The sequence below is a fragment of the Dermacentor variabilis genome, chromosome 6 (genome assembly GCF_050947875.1).
Source record: "Dermacentor variabilis isolate Ectoservices chromosome 6, ASM5094787v1, whole genome shotgun sequence".
Taxonomy (NCBI): Eukaryota; Metazoa; Arthropoda; class Arachnida; order Ixodida; family Ixodidae; genus Dermacentor; species Dermacentor variabilis.
In genome coordinates this window covers 42028197-42045838 of record NC_134573.1, presented here as the reverse complement: position 1 = coordinate 42045838, position 17642 = coordinate 42028197, and the positions used below count along the sequence as shown (strand labels likewise).

The 17642-nt window shown below is 44.9% G+C and overlaps 1 protein-coding gene across 1 annotated transcript in view; it reads right to left on the bottom strand.

The window, feature by feature from the left end:
• Positions 1-17642, bottom strand: part of LOC142586104 (uncharacterized) — a 76611-nt gene that overhangs the window by 43841 nt on the left and 15128 nt on the right. Inside the window, exons 2-3 of the mRNA XM_075697362.1 lie at positions 8959-9099; positions 4968-5169 (exon numbers count right to left, since the gene is read on the bottom strand). Coding sequence (XP_075553477.1) covers positions 4968-5169; positions 8959-9099 — 343 coding nt within the window. The remainder of the gene's footprint in view (positions 1-4967; positions 5170-8958; positions 9100-17642) is intronic.

Sequence of the window (17642 nt, the reverse complement as noted above, 5' to 3'; positions counted from 1 at the left end):
TGTAGCACGGGTTCTGGAAATATCCTTCAAAAAGTGAGTCTTTGTGTGAATGACGTGGCGGAGGTGTATCCGAAATGTCTCCTGCGAACATAGCACTTCCAGAGGCAGGCATCCAGCTTCTGCTACAGTCCCTGAGCGGGACGACCCCTTCGGAAAGCCAAGACATACGCGAAGGCAATTGTTTCGTGCTGCCTCGAGTTTTCTCTTGCTTGTGGGAGATATTTTGTCCAGGATCGGGAGGTAATATCGTAGTGTTCCGTCGACGTAGGCCTTATGGAGGAGCACCATTGATCGGCAGTTGCTGCCCCACTGTGATCCGGCTAAAAATTGGAATACGTGCGACGCCGAGGAAATCTTTTCACTCAGTTCTTTCACTTGGGGCGACCATGTGAGGTTCCTATCGATAGTCACTCCAAGAAACCTTTGCGTCTTGACGTATGGAAGGGCACGGCCCCCCAACACTAGTGGGTATTTTTCTATACACCTCCGCGTGAAAGCCATGGCAACGCTTTTGTCGAGAGACAATTTCAGACCCCTTGGATTTAGGTAGGCCGATATATTTGCTAGCGCTCTCTGGAGACGTTGTTGGGTGGTACTGCGGGAACGCGCCGCACTCCAAATGCAGATGTCGTCCGCATACAGTGTGATTTTGACGCCAGGGGGCAGGTTTCTTTTCAGATCGATGAGGACTAAATTAAATAATACCGGGCTTAACACAGCTCCTTGTGGCACTCCCTTCTCGACGGCATGAAGCGCCGTCGGGCCATCCGGGGTACACATAAAAAGTTGGCGTCCTTGAAGATAGGCTTCAATCCATGCGTAGAGCCGTCCTCCAAGACCAAGGGTTTCCAAAGCGTCAAGTATTGCTTTATGATGGACCGAATCATATGCTGCCTTAATGTCTAAAAATAAAGCAGTAGGTATGTTTCCAGAGACCAATTCCCCTTCACTTGATGAGACTAAGGCAATGACATTATCAATTGCGGATCTATTTTGCCGGAAGCCATTCATTTCCTCCGGGTAAACTTTTGCAGTTTCCAGGAACCAATTTAGACGTTTGTAGATAATTTTTTAGAATAGCTTCCCTACGCACCTAAGCAGAGATATGGGCCTGAAGGAGGCGTAATTTGTTGGCTGCTTCGCTGGTTTCATCATAGAAATGACTTTCGCGAGCTTCCATTCCGCAGGAACCTCCGCAGTTATCCATGAGGCGTTGTAGTACTCCAGAAGGCGTAGGCGAGGTGTGTGGCATAGATTTGCAAGCGCTTCATAACTCACGCCGTCATGACCAGGTGATGATCGCTTGTTTACGTCGCCGATTGCTGCCATGAGCTCTGCGATGGTGACTGGTAATTCTAAGTCAGGAAGGGTAGCTCGAGGTGGACTAGGCTGACGACTTGCAATTTGCTGCAAAGGTTGTGCCCCGTTGGAAAGTAGCCTGCAGTACTGCTCTACCACCTCTTTTAGGGATGCACGCTCATGTAATGAGAGGGCGATAAAAAGATAAAGCTGTTGCGGGTCTTTGCGAATGCCTCTGACGACTCGCCAGATTTTGCTCAGTGGTTGTCGTATGTCCAGTGTCCCACAAAAGTTCCTCCACCGTTTTCGGTCCAGTTTGGTGAGGTAACGTCGTATATGTCTTTGTGCCCGTCGACAAGTTCAGAGGTCTTCGATATTCTTAGTACGTAGAGCCTTCCTTTCGGCACGCCTTCGAATGGCACATAACCTTTCAAATTCCTCGTCCTTTGTTGGTACATTACAATGCTTAGTGGCAGAGCGGGTACATTGTTTGAGGCAATGAGCTATTGTCGGTATTATTTCTGTATTCGTAGTCGAGGCTGTGATTCCTTTGTCTACGGCTGCTGTGTAAGCTTCCCAGTCTACCGACTTCAGTTTCACTTTTCTAGGCGACGTCCGAAAATGAAGCGCAGAGATTAGGATCTGGTAGTGATCACTACCTCGAGTCTCGAAATCTGTACGCCATCCGAACATACGGGCCACTTGACTTGATACGAATGTGACGTCAATGCAGCTAACAGTATTCGAATTTTTCAGGTATGTTATGCTGCCATCGTTAAAGGGCTCTATATTGTATTTTGCAAGAAGCTTCGCCAGCTTAGCACCCCGAGCACATGTATGTGAACTGCCCCAGATGTTGTTATGCGCGTTGAAATTGCCACAAATAATATGTGGAGACTGAGTGTTTGTCAACAAGTTTTCCAATCTTGTCACGTCGAAAGGTGATCCTGGTTCCAAGTAGACGCCATCAGGGTAAACACTTTGGATGCAATCACTGTGGTTGCACAAATATAATCGTTCTTGTCATGTGGCGCTACGTCAATCGCAGAGGCAGGCATGTCGATGCGAAATCAAACGAGCAGTCGGCTAATTCCATTTTGTCGCCTTGAATGATGAAAATAATACACCTTTATCCTAAAGTGCTCGTCGACGCGAGACTCGGAAATGACTGAAAAAGGGAATCGGTACACTCGCGTAAGATGCTTAAAGTCTGCTAACTGCGAGCGCAGGCCGCGAGCGTTCCATTGGAATATAGTGCATGTGCGGAAGTGTTTGATGGTGGACACCGCTTGTGAGACGATTGTTGGCGAAGCCATCGTTGCTACTGCGAAGAATCACGGCTTTGCGCCGTGAAAGAAGACGACACTAGCGGTTCCAAAGCCAGGACGGCCTCTACTTCAGGGATGCTCTTAAACGATGGGCTGGCACGGAGAATAGCCTTGATTGCGGCGAACATCATGGGAATCAGCATACTTGATATCTCATTAGCAGTGCTACCATGTAACAACTTTTCTTGGTTCTTCCTGTTCTTCTTCTGCGACCTTGAGGACACTTGTTGCTGTCGTGGGCTTGAGGTTATATCACCTTAGGGCTTTGAAGGATTCGTTGCAGTTGAAGGCCTTTGCTGGGTTTCTTTCACGACTGAGGCGTAAGACTTTTTCAAAGCCGTGTCGCTGCGCTGCACCGTGTCGTGTTGCTTTTGGTTTGTAGATGTATACATCACATCCGGATTCGGTGGTGGTTCTCGTCGTTTCCTAACTTTTCCTTGGATTTGCTCCATCGTCCGTGCAAGAGTGGCTGGTTTCTTTTTAGGACACCCTCCGTATGACGCAGCATGCTCAGCTCCACAGTTTGCACACCGAGGCTGTGAACGTGACGTACACTCCTTATGCGTATGTGGACCAGCGCATATCTTGCAGCGGATGGGGCCTTTACAATATTTTGCTATATCTCCATGTCTTTGACACCTGAAACATTGAGTTGCAGACCCCATGTATTCCGTCACGGAATAACTGCAGAATCCAAGTGACACTCGGTTTGGTAAAGGGGCGTCCTTAGAGAATTCCAGGATGACCGAGCGTCTTCGGGTTTCCGTTATTACGCCATCTTCATTAGGGACGTAGAAAACTTGCCTTTTAGCAGGATGCTGACCCCCAGACCGGCCTTGGGGGAAAGAGAGGCACAAGGGGTAAAAATGAGCTCTACACTTGCTAAAAAAGACTTAAAATTACTGACGGGCGTTCGGAAGCGAGCCTATCGCTCGTCGTCTTCATCTTCGTGTTCCGCATATTGGCCATACATATAATAAGGAGCATAAAAACCAATCACTTCTGTCGATGGCGTTCTGACAAGTTTTTTAAGGCATTCAAAGGGCAGTCATGAGAAACGGCATGCGCCATATAAAATAAAGAGTGCAACGTAACTTTTCGTCAGACTGTCAGTTTTCGCAACATTGCGAAGCCGAAAAATAAAGCCCCCGCAGAAGGCGTCGGCAACACTGGCTTCCGGAGCTGCAATGTCGTCACGAAACCACCTCCAATATTCTTGCTTTCTCAACACCGTTTCTTTGAATGTCCTTGGCATTATTACACAATACAGCCCACTATTCTAAAGTACAACATAAATACTGCACGAAGCACGCAGAGGCTTCACAGTTAGTTCAGTCGGCACAACTACGCTTACATTCGTACAGGACGAAGCTGGTAGAGCATAATAGAGTGTGATAAGCTTAGTGGATCTTCCGCAACTCGACAAGCGTTCCTTCAGGAGCCGAGGTAGGAAGAAATCATGCGTTTGCTGCAAGGTATCGAAAAAATGACACCCTGCACAAGAGGCTCATGTTGGTTTTCATATAAGCGAACTCGCTGCTTTCTCACACAGCATGGACATCACTATGGTTATTATTCGTGCCATCAAATCGGCATAACATTTTTTGCGTCGTGAAATTTAGGGAAGTTGAAAAATTTAGGACGGGGCACGTGCTTTCTGCATTTCAGTTTGATTTGTCCTATTGCTTTATGGTGAAAATTATGAGTGCTTCTATTTATTCGCGATTCTTGAGGCGTCTGTTAGAAGTTTCTGGCGAGAATATTTGGAAAATCTTAGAAGGAATATTTCTACTTTACTTCCATACTTAACACCAACATTAACGCAACAATTTATATGTAGCGAATACTGCGGCTTCAAATAAAACGATAAAACATGGAAGCACGAAAAAATTCGATATTTCTGGTGCTAAAAAGGCTTTAAAGGAGTTGCGCGGTTCGATGTAGCAGCATGGCGAACGACGTAGTGAGCTGTCGCGAGTTCCGAAAGGTCGCGTGATCACTGTATGCTTCATTATATCATTACAGATAGACCTCTTGGGAAACAAAAACAAGTCTGCTTCTTACAAATGCAACTGCCGTAAGTTATCAGAGCACCCTGAGGTTGAACACTATTGTTCGAGGCTGTCGAGGTCCGCGTATAGGCCCTTGAATTAAAGCAGAAAATGGGAAGTAACACTCCGGGCTGGCACACATGGGCCACTTTTATCGGTTTAATGATAAACCACATTTTATTCGTGCAAGAACTAGTGCCACGGACCATTCGAAATTCTCCCTTTGAAGTTTACCTTAATAATTATTGAAACCCACGATTATCAGCGGACTCCGAGGAAGACCCCTTACGTTCTGTCAGTCCAGGTCTCGTCAGCACAACGGCTGCTCCGGCACAGCAGAGTGCATAGACGGCAGCGATGGCCTCGGCCGAGTTGGTCATGTTGACGCAGACACGGCTCCCGCATGATACACCGTGACGCTGGAAACCACTGGCGTAGCGCTCCATGAGTCTGAGCATGTCGGCGAATGTGAGCCACTCCCCACTGCGTTCCTGGGGGCACGTTCAGACAAAACATACTCTTGAAAGAAGAGTCACAGCTGTTTTTAGTTAAAAGGGAGTAGGCGGTTGCAAAACAACTTAGGTTATCGGACAATGTTGGAAACATTTCTGCTATTTGTAATTATTTATTGACTTGAGAGAAAAACATAGAGGTGATTTTTAATGGCTGAAAGGTGAAGAGGTGAGCCTGAGTGAAGTGCCTCTGGCCTTCTACTCCACAAGGAGGTACGGGTTTGCGGGAATAACACTGAAAGGACATGAAGAGGAAGACGCGTGGTGGTACTGTGACTATGATGACGATGAGGGCTCCACAGCATACTGTTTCTGTGCAACGCGTACGTGCAGACTTTACAGCATAGTACAATAATTTTCGCGGACTCAGGTAAAATTTGCTGCAGTGTAGCTAGGAGACTAGCAGTAACTTATAGCTACTGCAGTGTAACTATACTGAATATAGTAAGTTATACTGCAGTATAAGTTATTATACTGCAGTATAACTTACTTAATAATTCCTCTCGGAGCCACATTACCAAGGTAGGTGTTGAGAATCTGCTTGCATACAGAATTTAAGTTCCTTGAGTCGTCGAGAGGCACAAAAGCAATCTTGTAAGTCGGAGTAGGTGGTCCGTTGGGGCCTTGCTAACTCATGTGTTTGGTTGTCTTACGGTATTTCCTCTTCAATAGCTTGCCCTCCACGACAGTGTAGTCGTTGTCGGAGTCTATTAGCTCACTGTTGGAGAAACAGGAACCGGACATCTCCATGTCGACGTGCCGAGCTTTACACTGTGTCAGTGGGAGACGCGTTGCGAAGAGGCGTGCACCACGTAAGCGATGGCGTCTAGCCCACCATCGCACAATTAAGCCTCAGCTATGACAGAACTATCGCAGCAAGGCAAGAAGATATATGCTTCCTCAGTTCACTTCGCGTTCATGTCCCCTACCGACTTAAAATTCTCGAAAAACTGACGCGGCAACTATATGTAAGTAACTAAAGCTAGCGCTAATAAGAAAGGACTTCGTTGGGTTGGTTTCAAAACAAGGCAGTTTTCCTCATTAAATTCAGAGAAGCACAACAGATGTTATCAGATGTCCCGGCGTTATGATATGGCCTGTATCGTCTGTGCTTGCCTACACCACGTACATTAAGGCAAGTAATAATAAAATATTAATGCAGTAATGTTCGCGAAAAAATACGGATCTGGGATGCTAAAAAAATTTAATGTGACGCTTCGTCAACTGGTAAGGAGGTGTCGACATCTTAACATCTGTGAAGGTGACGAGATAGTGTGATGATTGGTGACGCGGATGTGCGTGGCAGTCAATATTCTGCAAGAGGGTTACAAATTTAGTGAACAGAGTAGGCCAGCAGTCTCGACCGTCGCTGTATATAAGGCATTAGGCGCGATTGTCTGTGACAAGAGACATATTGTTCCTGGATTCGAGGAATGATTGACACGCACAGTCAGTAGTCCAGTCGCTTCAATCTTACATAAACATGGCTCACGGAATAATGTAGGAGGAAATCCTATGCAGAGATAATGAGGCAGCAATGGTTGAGTTGTGATGAGCAAAACAGTGGCGGTGTGCAAAAATTAGGCATTTTCATTTGATTTGAAGCTCAGGGCGACCGTAATATCCTGATCGCTCAGGGGCAGGCGAGGTGTCTGATCACAATAGTCGATGGCGTGGAGAAGTCTAACGCAGTAAGGGACGCAATTTATGATATGGTAGAATTCACCGCTAACGCTTGGCACTTAAACAGTCCCGGCATTTTTTTTTGCTATTTACCTGCTACACGGTCCCGTATCTTTGTGAACAAATGATCGTCTGGCATGCGCTTCGGCTGCTATCATCAATGAATCGCACTGTTGTCTTTCTAGGGCAAGTTAAACAGCGCCTTCCTATTGTTTTACAAGAGGACAACATTTGAATAAGAAGTTGGCTTCATACTAAACTGTCTATCACAAAATAGTGAAGTCGATCAGCGAACAACGTTTATTGTCTTTCTCCAAGTGATAACAGCGAATTGGTACACACAAACCGAAAAATTGAAGGTAGGTGATTGAGAGTGTCATTTTTCGTTTTGTACAGAAAGCAATGCACGTGTTTGTAAATATTTCCCAGCTTCCCCACGTGCACCACACGTTCAGCTTCCCACCTTGTAAGTCGACCACAATTTACTTATAAACAAGTGGGACGCTGACTACAAAAATAAACAAAAGAACAAGACAGATGTGAAAAAGGCGCCCACGCTGGAGCCGAGATATCTCTTTACATTTTTCTGGTTGACGTCCAGTTTTAACTACTTACCAAGACTTTATAATTCATGAAACAATTCATTGCTGCTTCAAATTACTAACAAGCCTGTTGCCTCCGATGCTATTGTATATTCGTATATCCTCACTCGTAGCTGATGCGTCCTAATCTATTATCATCATTCCTGTTATTATAGGTGCGGTTATGCTCCTTCAATTGACCGTTATGAGGATTGACAATCCGAATGAGAGAAAGTTGGAGAAAACGATAACATTGTGACAAATGTCAACGCTGAAAAGCTACTCCTTTTGCGAGAAATCCTATTTAGCAGTGGATCATAACTTGATTGCTTTTAACTTCAAAGGAAATACATTTTAATCTGTTTTACTATTTTTAGCGTACTGCTCACGCATAAGGGAAATTGTTAAACATATTCTTATCATTATCATGAATAAGCTGCTCCATATCAGTGGTTCCCGATCATAACAAAATTTAATGATTTCATGGACATTTTACTACGTCATGGATGCCTACACTTCGAACTCGTTGAAGCCAAATTACGGTGCATAATTGACTCGAAACACAAATGAACTCAAAGCATAAACGCAGAGAAAATGTTGCGCAAACTAACAGCATATTTCGCATCGACCATGCAGTGCAACTTGACTTCGATGTACAAGAACGAACTAGCCTATACGTAATCATTAATTAATAAATGTCAAATCAGACATCCACCCGTTCGTAGCAAATGCTACAAAGGAAACCCATGCGAATTCCTCGAAAGAAAATCCTTGTAGTTGAGGAAAAATTTGTCCTGGTCCGGGACTCGAACCCGGAATCACCGCCTTTCCGGGGCAGCCGCTCTACCATCTGAGCTAACCAGGCGGTTAGCAGATGGCAGGGTGAAGTCGAATTTGTCAACAACTGGAAGCAAATAAGGCAACAGTTCAATGTAATAGTTCTGCGGAAACCCGCAAGGTGGATAGAAGTAATTCATAAAGGGAAAATCAGACACCCACCCGTTCGTAGCAAATGCTACAAAGGAAACCCATACGGATTCCTCGAAAGAATAGCCTAGTAATTGAAAAAAAAAGGTTTTCTTATGTGGAATCTGTATGGGTTTTCTGTGTGGCATTTGCTACGAAAGGGTGGATGTCTGATTTTCCCTTTATTAATTACTTCTCTCCGCCCTGCGGGTTTCTGCAGAATTATTACGTCGAACGTAATCATTACCTACGTCAGTCGTCTCATGGTGTGGCAAATCGTTTATGCTTCATATTTTCTTGTATAGAATGTGATAAAGAAACTGAGCTGAAGAAAATCGACCTAAAATATTGCAAACCACCAACTAACTTGATGTTGGCATACAAAAATTATAGCAACTGTATTCTAAATTATTTTTATTTTCAATACAGACCACATACAACCTATTCATGTACGCACAGAAAAACTGGCACGAAAGTATTGCGTGCTCTGGCGTTGGCGGAAGCACGCAAAGTCGCAACACGAACGCTTGACACTTACCAATGCTAGCCATTCAGCCCTTTCCAAGAAACATCTCTTGATGTACTGATAGAATGTCTCATCATCACGCAGCTCCACAGGCGGGTAGGGTGAAGAAACAACGCCGTCCTTGATAGGTGCTCTGATAGTACCCTCAGACCCCTGCGTTAAAAAGGGCAGTTATGTCCAATTAAACGCAGAAAAAGTACATTTATCTACTGCGAACTGTTTATCTTGACAGATAAAAAGATCTGACAAAGGAGAAGCATGAAGAACTGACGTCAATAGCAAGGTCTAACGCTGCTCCAGAACTTCTCCGACGGTTTTCTAACTTTACGCGAGTCCGACTAACGCGGACGCGACATGCGTGGGTGGCCCAGAATTTCTAGCACCCTCAAGTACACGCCGTGTATGGTCTGTAAAACACCGCACGGGTGTCATTACCCTGCGCGTAAACCGCTACCCCAGTAAAATTACATCACCCTCGGGTATGAGCGCTGCCATTGTTATTCGCCAGCCAAAAGCCCTCCGGGTCCCTGAAAACTCGCTAGCATTCAGCGCATGCGCCGTGGATAACGGAAAATCATAAAAGCTGGAATGTGCCCCGAGCGTCTGTTTACTTGCTACCGTAATTAAAAAACTGACTTGCGACTATGAACTCGAAAGCCTTCAGCGAAACCTTCATCAAGCCAGCTGGAATATTTCCAAAAATTTGTGTTTGTGGGGGCTCTACGAATTCACTACTGTTAAAAATTCATGAGCCATTCCATTCTGTGAAAGTGGATGACAAGCTAAGTTGGTTGGCGCAAGACACAGAGGTGACATTGAATTTTAAACAAAGTTACGATGTATAGGGTGATGAAATTTGCAAATTCGCTGGCGCATGTTGGGAGTCAGTTCGTGCAGGACCGGGATAATTGTGGATCGCAGGGAGAGGCGTTCATCCTGCAGCGCACATAAAATAGGCTGAGAATGATGATGATGATGATGATGAGCAGGAACATATTTTTTGTCTTGATTGGCGGTCATCACGACGATAGGTATGCGCACACATTCTTATATCATCCCTGTTATCTTAAATGCGTCCGTCATGCAACACAATCAATAGCTCATACTCCCAGTGGTCGATACGACTGTTAATTAAGAAATTTATTGCCGCCTTCCCCACTACGACGACAAGAGAAAGAGAGAGTCAGGTTTTATTGACGTCAGCAATCACGGGTGCGTATGAAGCCTCCTTCCGCCTAGCCGCCGGCGGAGAACCCCTGAGTCTCAGCGGCTACCTCGGCTAGCTGGATGGCACATGCTTTGTCTCACTGGCCTAAGCTGGGCGGCAGCGCCTCCCCCTGCTGGCGATTTTGAATTTTGCGTCCCTCGAAAGGAGCCGCATTCGAGCATACCCGTAGAATATTTGGCAGATCCACCATACCCTTACATAATTTACATTGATCATTGTATTGCCCTGGGTATAGAATCTGCTGCAGTCCACCAGGTTAGGATACATGTTTGTTTGCAGAAGGCGCCAGGCCAACGACTGTTTTTTGGTTAGCTCGGGATAGGCTAACCGAAAATGGGGCCTTTTTTGCCCTTCGGGCTATAGGAAAGTCGAGGGCGCTGGTAAATGGAGAGGGAAGTCTCACAGTTATGGGGGGTGCCTCCCATTCCCTCCAACATTTCAAGTATTCTTCAGAAAGGCCCTAAGGCTGGGCTTGAGCCAAATGTGTCCCCCACGAACTCATAGCCATAAACAGGACCGTGACGAAAAAAAGGCCCCATAAGAAGATCCAGAGCGTTGCCTACTGGACCGACTTGACGGTCTAGCCAAGTGTATCATCACACGGGCAGAGCAGAACTGCCCTAAATACCGTTTACGTGATGTTGTAAAGTTCTTCAAGGGTAATAAACTTTGTCTCTTGTAGGCAGATAAGGTTGGCGGCTTCGTCGTTTTGCCTAGAACAATGTATAATGATAAGGCCGTGCAAGCTGTCTACAAAAACTATCTACCTCTGAAAGGAGGTTAAACTAAAATTAAGAGTAATGCTATTGAGCTTTGTAAACTTCGAAATCTACAAAGACTAGCTATGGATATAACTAATTGCAGTAGTGGGGCGTTAATTGTTTTCTTCTGCGTTGAAACGCACAAACCTGAAGCTCCAGATCGTACAATTATAACTGAAGGTGGGTGCTACCTGGTAGCACTGTGTCAGTAGGTTCCTGGAGAGAAATCTGAATGTCCTGAAAATAACCGAGCCTTTCCTTGCAAAAAGTTCGGGGGATATAGCCCATTCTTTCGCAGAGAGTAGCGACATAGGTAATGCTTTTTCTGTTGAAGCGAAAGAGTTATTCTATTGAGTGCCGCATTTTGAGCTATTTGCCATCATATTTGATGGGCGAGCTTACTTGCATAAGAAAGGCATTTGCACTGGCTCTTGCGTCGGCTCTTGCATAGCCCTATACTTTGCAACATATTTTTATCATTCATCGATCACTCTTTACAGGATCGTTCAAATCATTTTAATATTGACAAATTCCTTAAAGCGTTTCGTTACATGGACGACTTTTTAGTTGTTTTAAACAAGCAAAGCGTTGTTTCTAATGAGGCCAAGGTAAACAGTGTTTCAGATGAGTTTATAAAACTCGGAAAAGGGCTATCGTTTACCCATGAACTGCCGATCAATGGCATGCTTCAGTTCTTCGATTTCTTTTTTCGAACACCTGCGGATCTTTAACGTGTATCTAAATTTAAGTACACGGGTGTATTCGTATTTTGCCTCCATCGAAATGCGGCCGCGATGGCCGGGATAGCGTTTAGATCTTTGGTTAAAGTTTGTAGATCGGCATATTTGCTGGGCTTATTCCTCTCTTGTGCAAAAAATACTCCTGCCGCATAACCCCACCCATTCGAAAGTTACCCGCCGTGGTTGCTCAGTGGCTATGGTGTTAGGCTGCTGAGCACGAGGTCGCGGGATCGAATCCCGGCCACGGCGGCCGCATTTCGATGGGGGCGAAATGCGAAAACACCCGTGTACTTAGATTTAGGTGCACGTTAAAGAACCCCAGGTGGTCTAAATTTCCGGAGTCCTCCACTACGGCGTGCCTCATAATCAGAAAGTGGTTTTGGCACGTAAAACCCCATATATTATTATTATTATTATTATTATTCGAAAGTAGTGAAAAACGCATCGTAAACCTCTGCCTGTAGTCGTTTCTACGGAAGCCGTGTGTGCAGGTGATGCAAGCTAGCATTGACAACCAATTCGGCAGGTTGGTTGCAGCTGGTTTTCCTGAGTCGGTCTTGGTTCCTGTGGCAGAAACACTTCTGAAGAAGATATAAGCTGCTGCCAGCAGAAAAGAATCCTTGAGCAACGCGTGCCCTATACTGGCTCCCTACAACGGGTTTCGCACTGCCTGAAAAAAGTGGCTAACCGGTACAACGTACGGGTAGTGTTTTCAGCTCCCAAAAAGCTAGCCCAGCTTAGCCGACGCATGACTTGCGAAAAGCAAAAGTTTGGTGCTCAGAAAGGGTATGCCCAGCGTTCAGTGATTCCGCTGCCCTGCGGAAAAAAAACCTATATTGGAGAGACGGGGCGTCGCATGAGAGACCGACTTGAGGAACATGCAACAGATATAGAAAATAATGGTGGTGAACGGCCATTAGAACAATGCAGGCCTTGCACCAATTGTATGCCACGGTTCCGAGATGTGAGTATTTTGGGTAGAGCCAAGCAACAAACCGCACGAGAGACTTTGGAAGCTTTTTACATTAGGAAAGCTGGTCCGAATTGTGTCAGTCACACATTTTTTTTTCTGTACGAGGCCTAGCAGATATTCCTTTTACGCTTACTCCGCTAGTGTTTTTTACCCGAATCTACTTGATGCTCTGTAGGCGTGCGCATGAACTGGGGGTCTGGGAGGGCTATATACGTAGGATGCTTTTACGCTCATTAAACAGTTGAAGTAAGCGCCCGCATCGCCTCCTTTCTTGTGTGTATGTGTGTTCTTCGAGCAAAACTCCTTTATTACGTCGGATAACCAACTAGTCAAGCAGTTCTTATAAAGCCTAAACAAAAGCTTCAAGATGTCCGCGACTAACACATACTCTGAGTTTATTAGAGTAATTATTAAGGGATACGTGCTCTCGGGTCTCTAGGATCCAGCCATCTTTCGAAATCAGTTTGACCTTTCCATCACAAAAAGGAGGCGGCTTAAGGCCATGAACAACAAATAGGTTCACAAGGTTCACAATAGTGCCTCCAAGTATGTCGAAGTAGTGCTTGTAGAAAGCCGTCAAGATTTCATCTGGTCCCGGTGTGCTAGTCATATTTGTAGTCTTCTGGACCACCTATACACTACTCCTGAAGCTGGCTACACGTTGTTCATGAACTGCAGTCGGAGAGTCGGTGCTCAATGTTGGCATGCCTAGCTTTCAAGCTAGGTTGACTCCAACACTAGGCGGACTGAAACAGGAACATTTCGCATTAAAAAAAATATCAGCAGTCAATGGAAAGGAAGGCTATAGAAGCGGAGATTACAGAGCGAAAAAGAAGAGCAAGTGCTGGTGATCAAATAAGCTCATGTTATGAGAACGAATCGGCACCACGTAAGCCATGCGCTGCGTACATCCAATAACATTTCGTCTGGCGCAAAGAACGGATACATGCGAGGGGAAGGGAGGCGTATTCAAACGATGGCAGATAACAAGCGAATTTGCAAAGTTCGCTGCTAGTTAGCAGGTTGTGACAACACACGGCTAGGGTTTATGTATTTCCCTACCCGCTGTGGTAGGCCAGGCGCTATAGCCCCCTGCAACTCCTCCCGCACCCATTTAATTGATCATTGTAGTTCTTGCGGCTGTAACACTTCGTTGACGAAAACGCGAATCCTTTTGACAGCCAAACAAAAATTAACAGAAAATCATAGAGGCGTTTCCTGACCAAAACATGGGTGACGATTGTGTCGATGAGCTCTCCGTTACACTGCCAGACAAAAAAAAATGCCCTCTTGCGTGACACGTGTAGCCACACCCATTGAAGTTGATGAACAATTTTGTAACTTCGGAACTCACCGCGTCTTTCTTTAACCCCCACTGCACTTTCTATCTGATCTTTCTATTCCCCATTTACCGTCGCTCGGTGTATGGTAGCCAACCAGACGCATCTCTCGTTAGCACCCTTGCCTTCTCTCTTTCTTTCTCCTTCCTTCTCGGCCTATAAAAAGGTCGACAGCCTTTCGTTTCCGTTTAGTTTTTCCTTGTCCTGTTCCGCTCCACCACCAGGGTGGTCATGTGATGACAAAGTAGTCAAATGTTATTTTTTTCCCTGAAATCAACTCGAGGAGATATGCGCTTGTGCCTACTGTTCCTTGCTTGTCTCCGTTTTGTTGCGCACTTAACACGAATCACCTCCAACTCGCACAGCTCTCAGTACTTCTGCTACAGGGTAGGGCTGCGGAGCTCGAGCTGGCGTTGACAGCATTCCGATGGGGGTGAAAAACAAGAAGACTTGTGCATTTAAATTCATTTTCAGCTGCGCGTTAATGAACCCCAAAGTGTAAACATTAATCCGGAGTCACCCGCTACGGCGCGCCACATAATGCAATGACTGTTTCGGCACATACAACCAACAAATTTATTTCTCTTTAAGCTTCGCTAGGAGATGCTTGCGCGAATAGCCTAATTTATTGCCCATTTGATAAACGGGCACGAAACTGTAGTCTATCTTGATGCAATCAGTAAAGCTATTGCATTGGCATGTGTATATATTCATTTAAGGTCGCCTGTGACCAGGAGATATTAATGGCTGAACATCGATATACTCCTGATGTCTGTACCGGATAATTAAAGCAGCGATACAACAAAGAATGTTAGTAAGGTGCCAATCATAAGATGGTGATGCTGCATTACTTTAACTTAAAATATTTACTGCGAAAAGTTTTCTGTAAATCTTGCACCACTTTAAATAGGGCAATATGTTCGGAGCAAAATAAAAAGCCGGCGTTTCACTCATTAGACAAGCGCTCTATCAAGGAGAAAAAATATATATGCACCCATATACCCTAGTCAAGTTTTCTGTTACACAAGGAAACCTCAAATATGTTTTTTTCCATCACGCGTGCACGTTCGAGGCAGCATTCTAGGTGTGCATGCCAACGTACAGCAATGTAGCACGGAAATACCCTAATGCGAGCTACTTACTAACAATGACCACCAACTCCGGCGAGAACGTGATGGGGAAACGGACGCACCACCGTTCTTTCAGCCAAGCTCAGCAAGTTAATCAAGTAAGTTTACGCTCATGGAAGTTTAGTCATAATATCAACGCAATAATATTTGACATAATACCACACATTATAAAAAATTAAACTCGCCACGGTGTATGCATCACATCACATCTCAGTTGTTACAGTTGGTCTGAGCACACAAAAATCTACGTGCAACCGTGATATGGATTCGTCTGAGGTCAGATGCAGAGCATCGTAACGCTTCAATCGAATTATCAGTCAGTGTGCCGTTTAAACTCATATCTGCTCAAAAGGACATTCACGCCTTATCCCTGGAACAAGTTGCGTTAACCTTGACATCGTTTCTTCGCGTGTGCCTGCTATATCGCATATATCAAACACCGTCGTATCTAACAAAAAAGACGCGATTGTTAGTCACTGGGGAAGATTACGCGCAGAATTCGAATGTGCTTAAGACGACACGTGAGCAGCAAGTGACCTTCACTCCCCAGGATCACAAAAGTATGTTCATTGAGATGATGCCAAGCATAACTCCGGCGTTCTTTTATTCACTTTAATGAGAAGCGCGAGTGTGAGATCAAGCGGGCAAAAGTGAACGCGCAGAAGATTAGGAAAATTTCGCTTTTAGTATATATGCCAATTTATGAATCGAGTTCAAGTTCGGAAAGTTAGTGCAAAGTCTCTTTCTAAACTGACTTCAACTTCAGCGTTTTTACCTTTTATGTTTTACGCAGCCGCACTGCATGAAAGTGCCTTGTGTGCCTTCCGCTCCGTAATATGATTTCCGCCTCTGCTGCTTCACCATGGAAGTAGGCACAGTAGCGATACAACGGACCCCTCTGCTCAGGCTGTCCTTTTGCTATCGGAGCGACACAACTAATGGATGGATGGATGGATGGATGGACGGATGGACGGATGGACGGATGGATGGATGGATGGATGGATGGATGGATGGATGGATGGATGGATGGATGGATGGATGGATGGATGGATGGATGGATGGATGGATGGATGGGTGGATGGATGGAAGAATAACCTTAATGAGGTCCCTCAGTGCGCGCGATAAGAGCACAGCGGGCTGCTCCGACGTCGGGACTGAGAGGCCATGCCCCTCCGCCGCGTCGCGGCCCCGATGAAAATGAAGCAAAATGCCTACAGCCCACTCACTCAATTCGGCAGTGCGGTGACTAAAACGTAACCTCAGGACAGTTCTCTCACTTGGAAAAAGAGTTCTATTTTTAACATGGACACTTTCTTGATGCGTTTCGAACGCTATGCGCGTGGCATATCTGCGTGCAACCGTTTTATGCTTGAGTTGCACCTTCACACTTCCCACTCAAAAATGAAAGGCGTCAAGCTGCTGACTTTGCTATAGCAGGCACAATTACGCAAGTGCATTTTGCTACGTGAAATTCACGAGAGTGTGATTACTAATGGGAAGCAACGTGCTGGTCTGCTTTACACATCAGAAATAGAGTATATGATAAGCCCTCTATATATTTATTTGGTTATTTCTTCAATATACCCACAAAGGCCCTCATTAAAAGGGTATTACATAGGGAGTGCATGACAGGCATTGGTAATGGAATATATTTATGTCTGGTACTAATATAAAAAAGCAAAAAACAACAATAGAGACAAACATAGGTAATATACAAGATGAATCACAAATATTGCAGAAAAAAGATTCCTACATTGAACCCTTATTGGAAGGTAAGTGTAGTTAGGCAGAAACAACGCAAAATATGTTTGAATAGATTGTACAGGAACTGCTACAAAACACCATCAAGGTGACGATTAAACCGAAGTTTTGACATTGTCATGCACTACGCAATCGTTCGTTTCTTCACACCTTCGGCCTATTTTGTTTAGATTTAAAGAAAAGCCAACGAAATGGTGTAATGCAATTATAAAGGTTTCAGCAAAGCGAAAGTAAAGGAGAAAACGATCTGAATAAAAAATAACAATGTATATGTCCCATCGAATAAATCGGAAGTGTAAAAAGCTAATTTTTTTTATCATATATATACACAAACTTATGCAACTCGAGCGCGCGGCGTTAGTTATAAGGCCAAGAGAATGATGGTCTCTACTAGAAAAGCGAAACAGAACATTGTGAAAATTGCTCATTGGTATTTAACACGCGTGAATACACCGCGTGCAAGACGGGCACCAGTGCAAAATTTTAGGGACGTCACAAAGTTTCATGACGTAACATTTACGCTTGTGTTATTAAGCATAGCTTTAAATATATCGTACTCAAAATTCAATGCATGTGCACATTCGTGCCTGGAAATACAATTTGGGATGGCCACATACCATAGTTTTTCATTCAGTGAAGAATTAGGAAGAGAATCAGCGTGCTGGTTGCGGACGAGCGGGTCTTGCTCCAGCGGATGCCTGAACTAGCGGGCAAGCTCCACAGTTTGGAAATGTAGACTGTCTATAAGTGTTTTGTCCGCCTA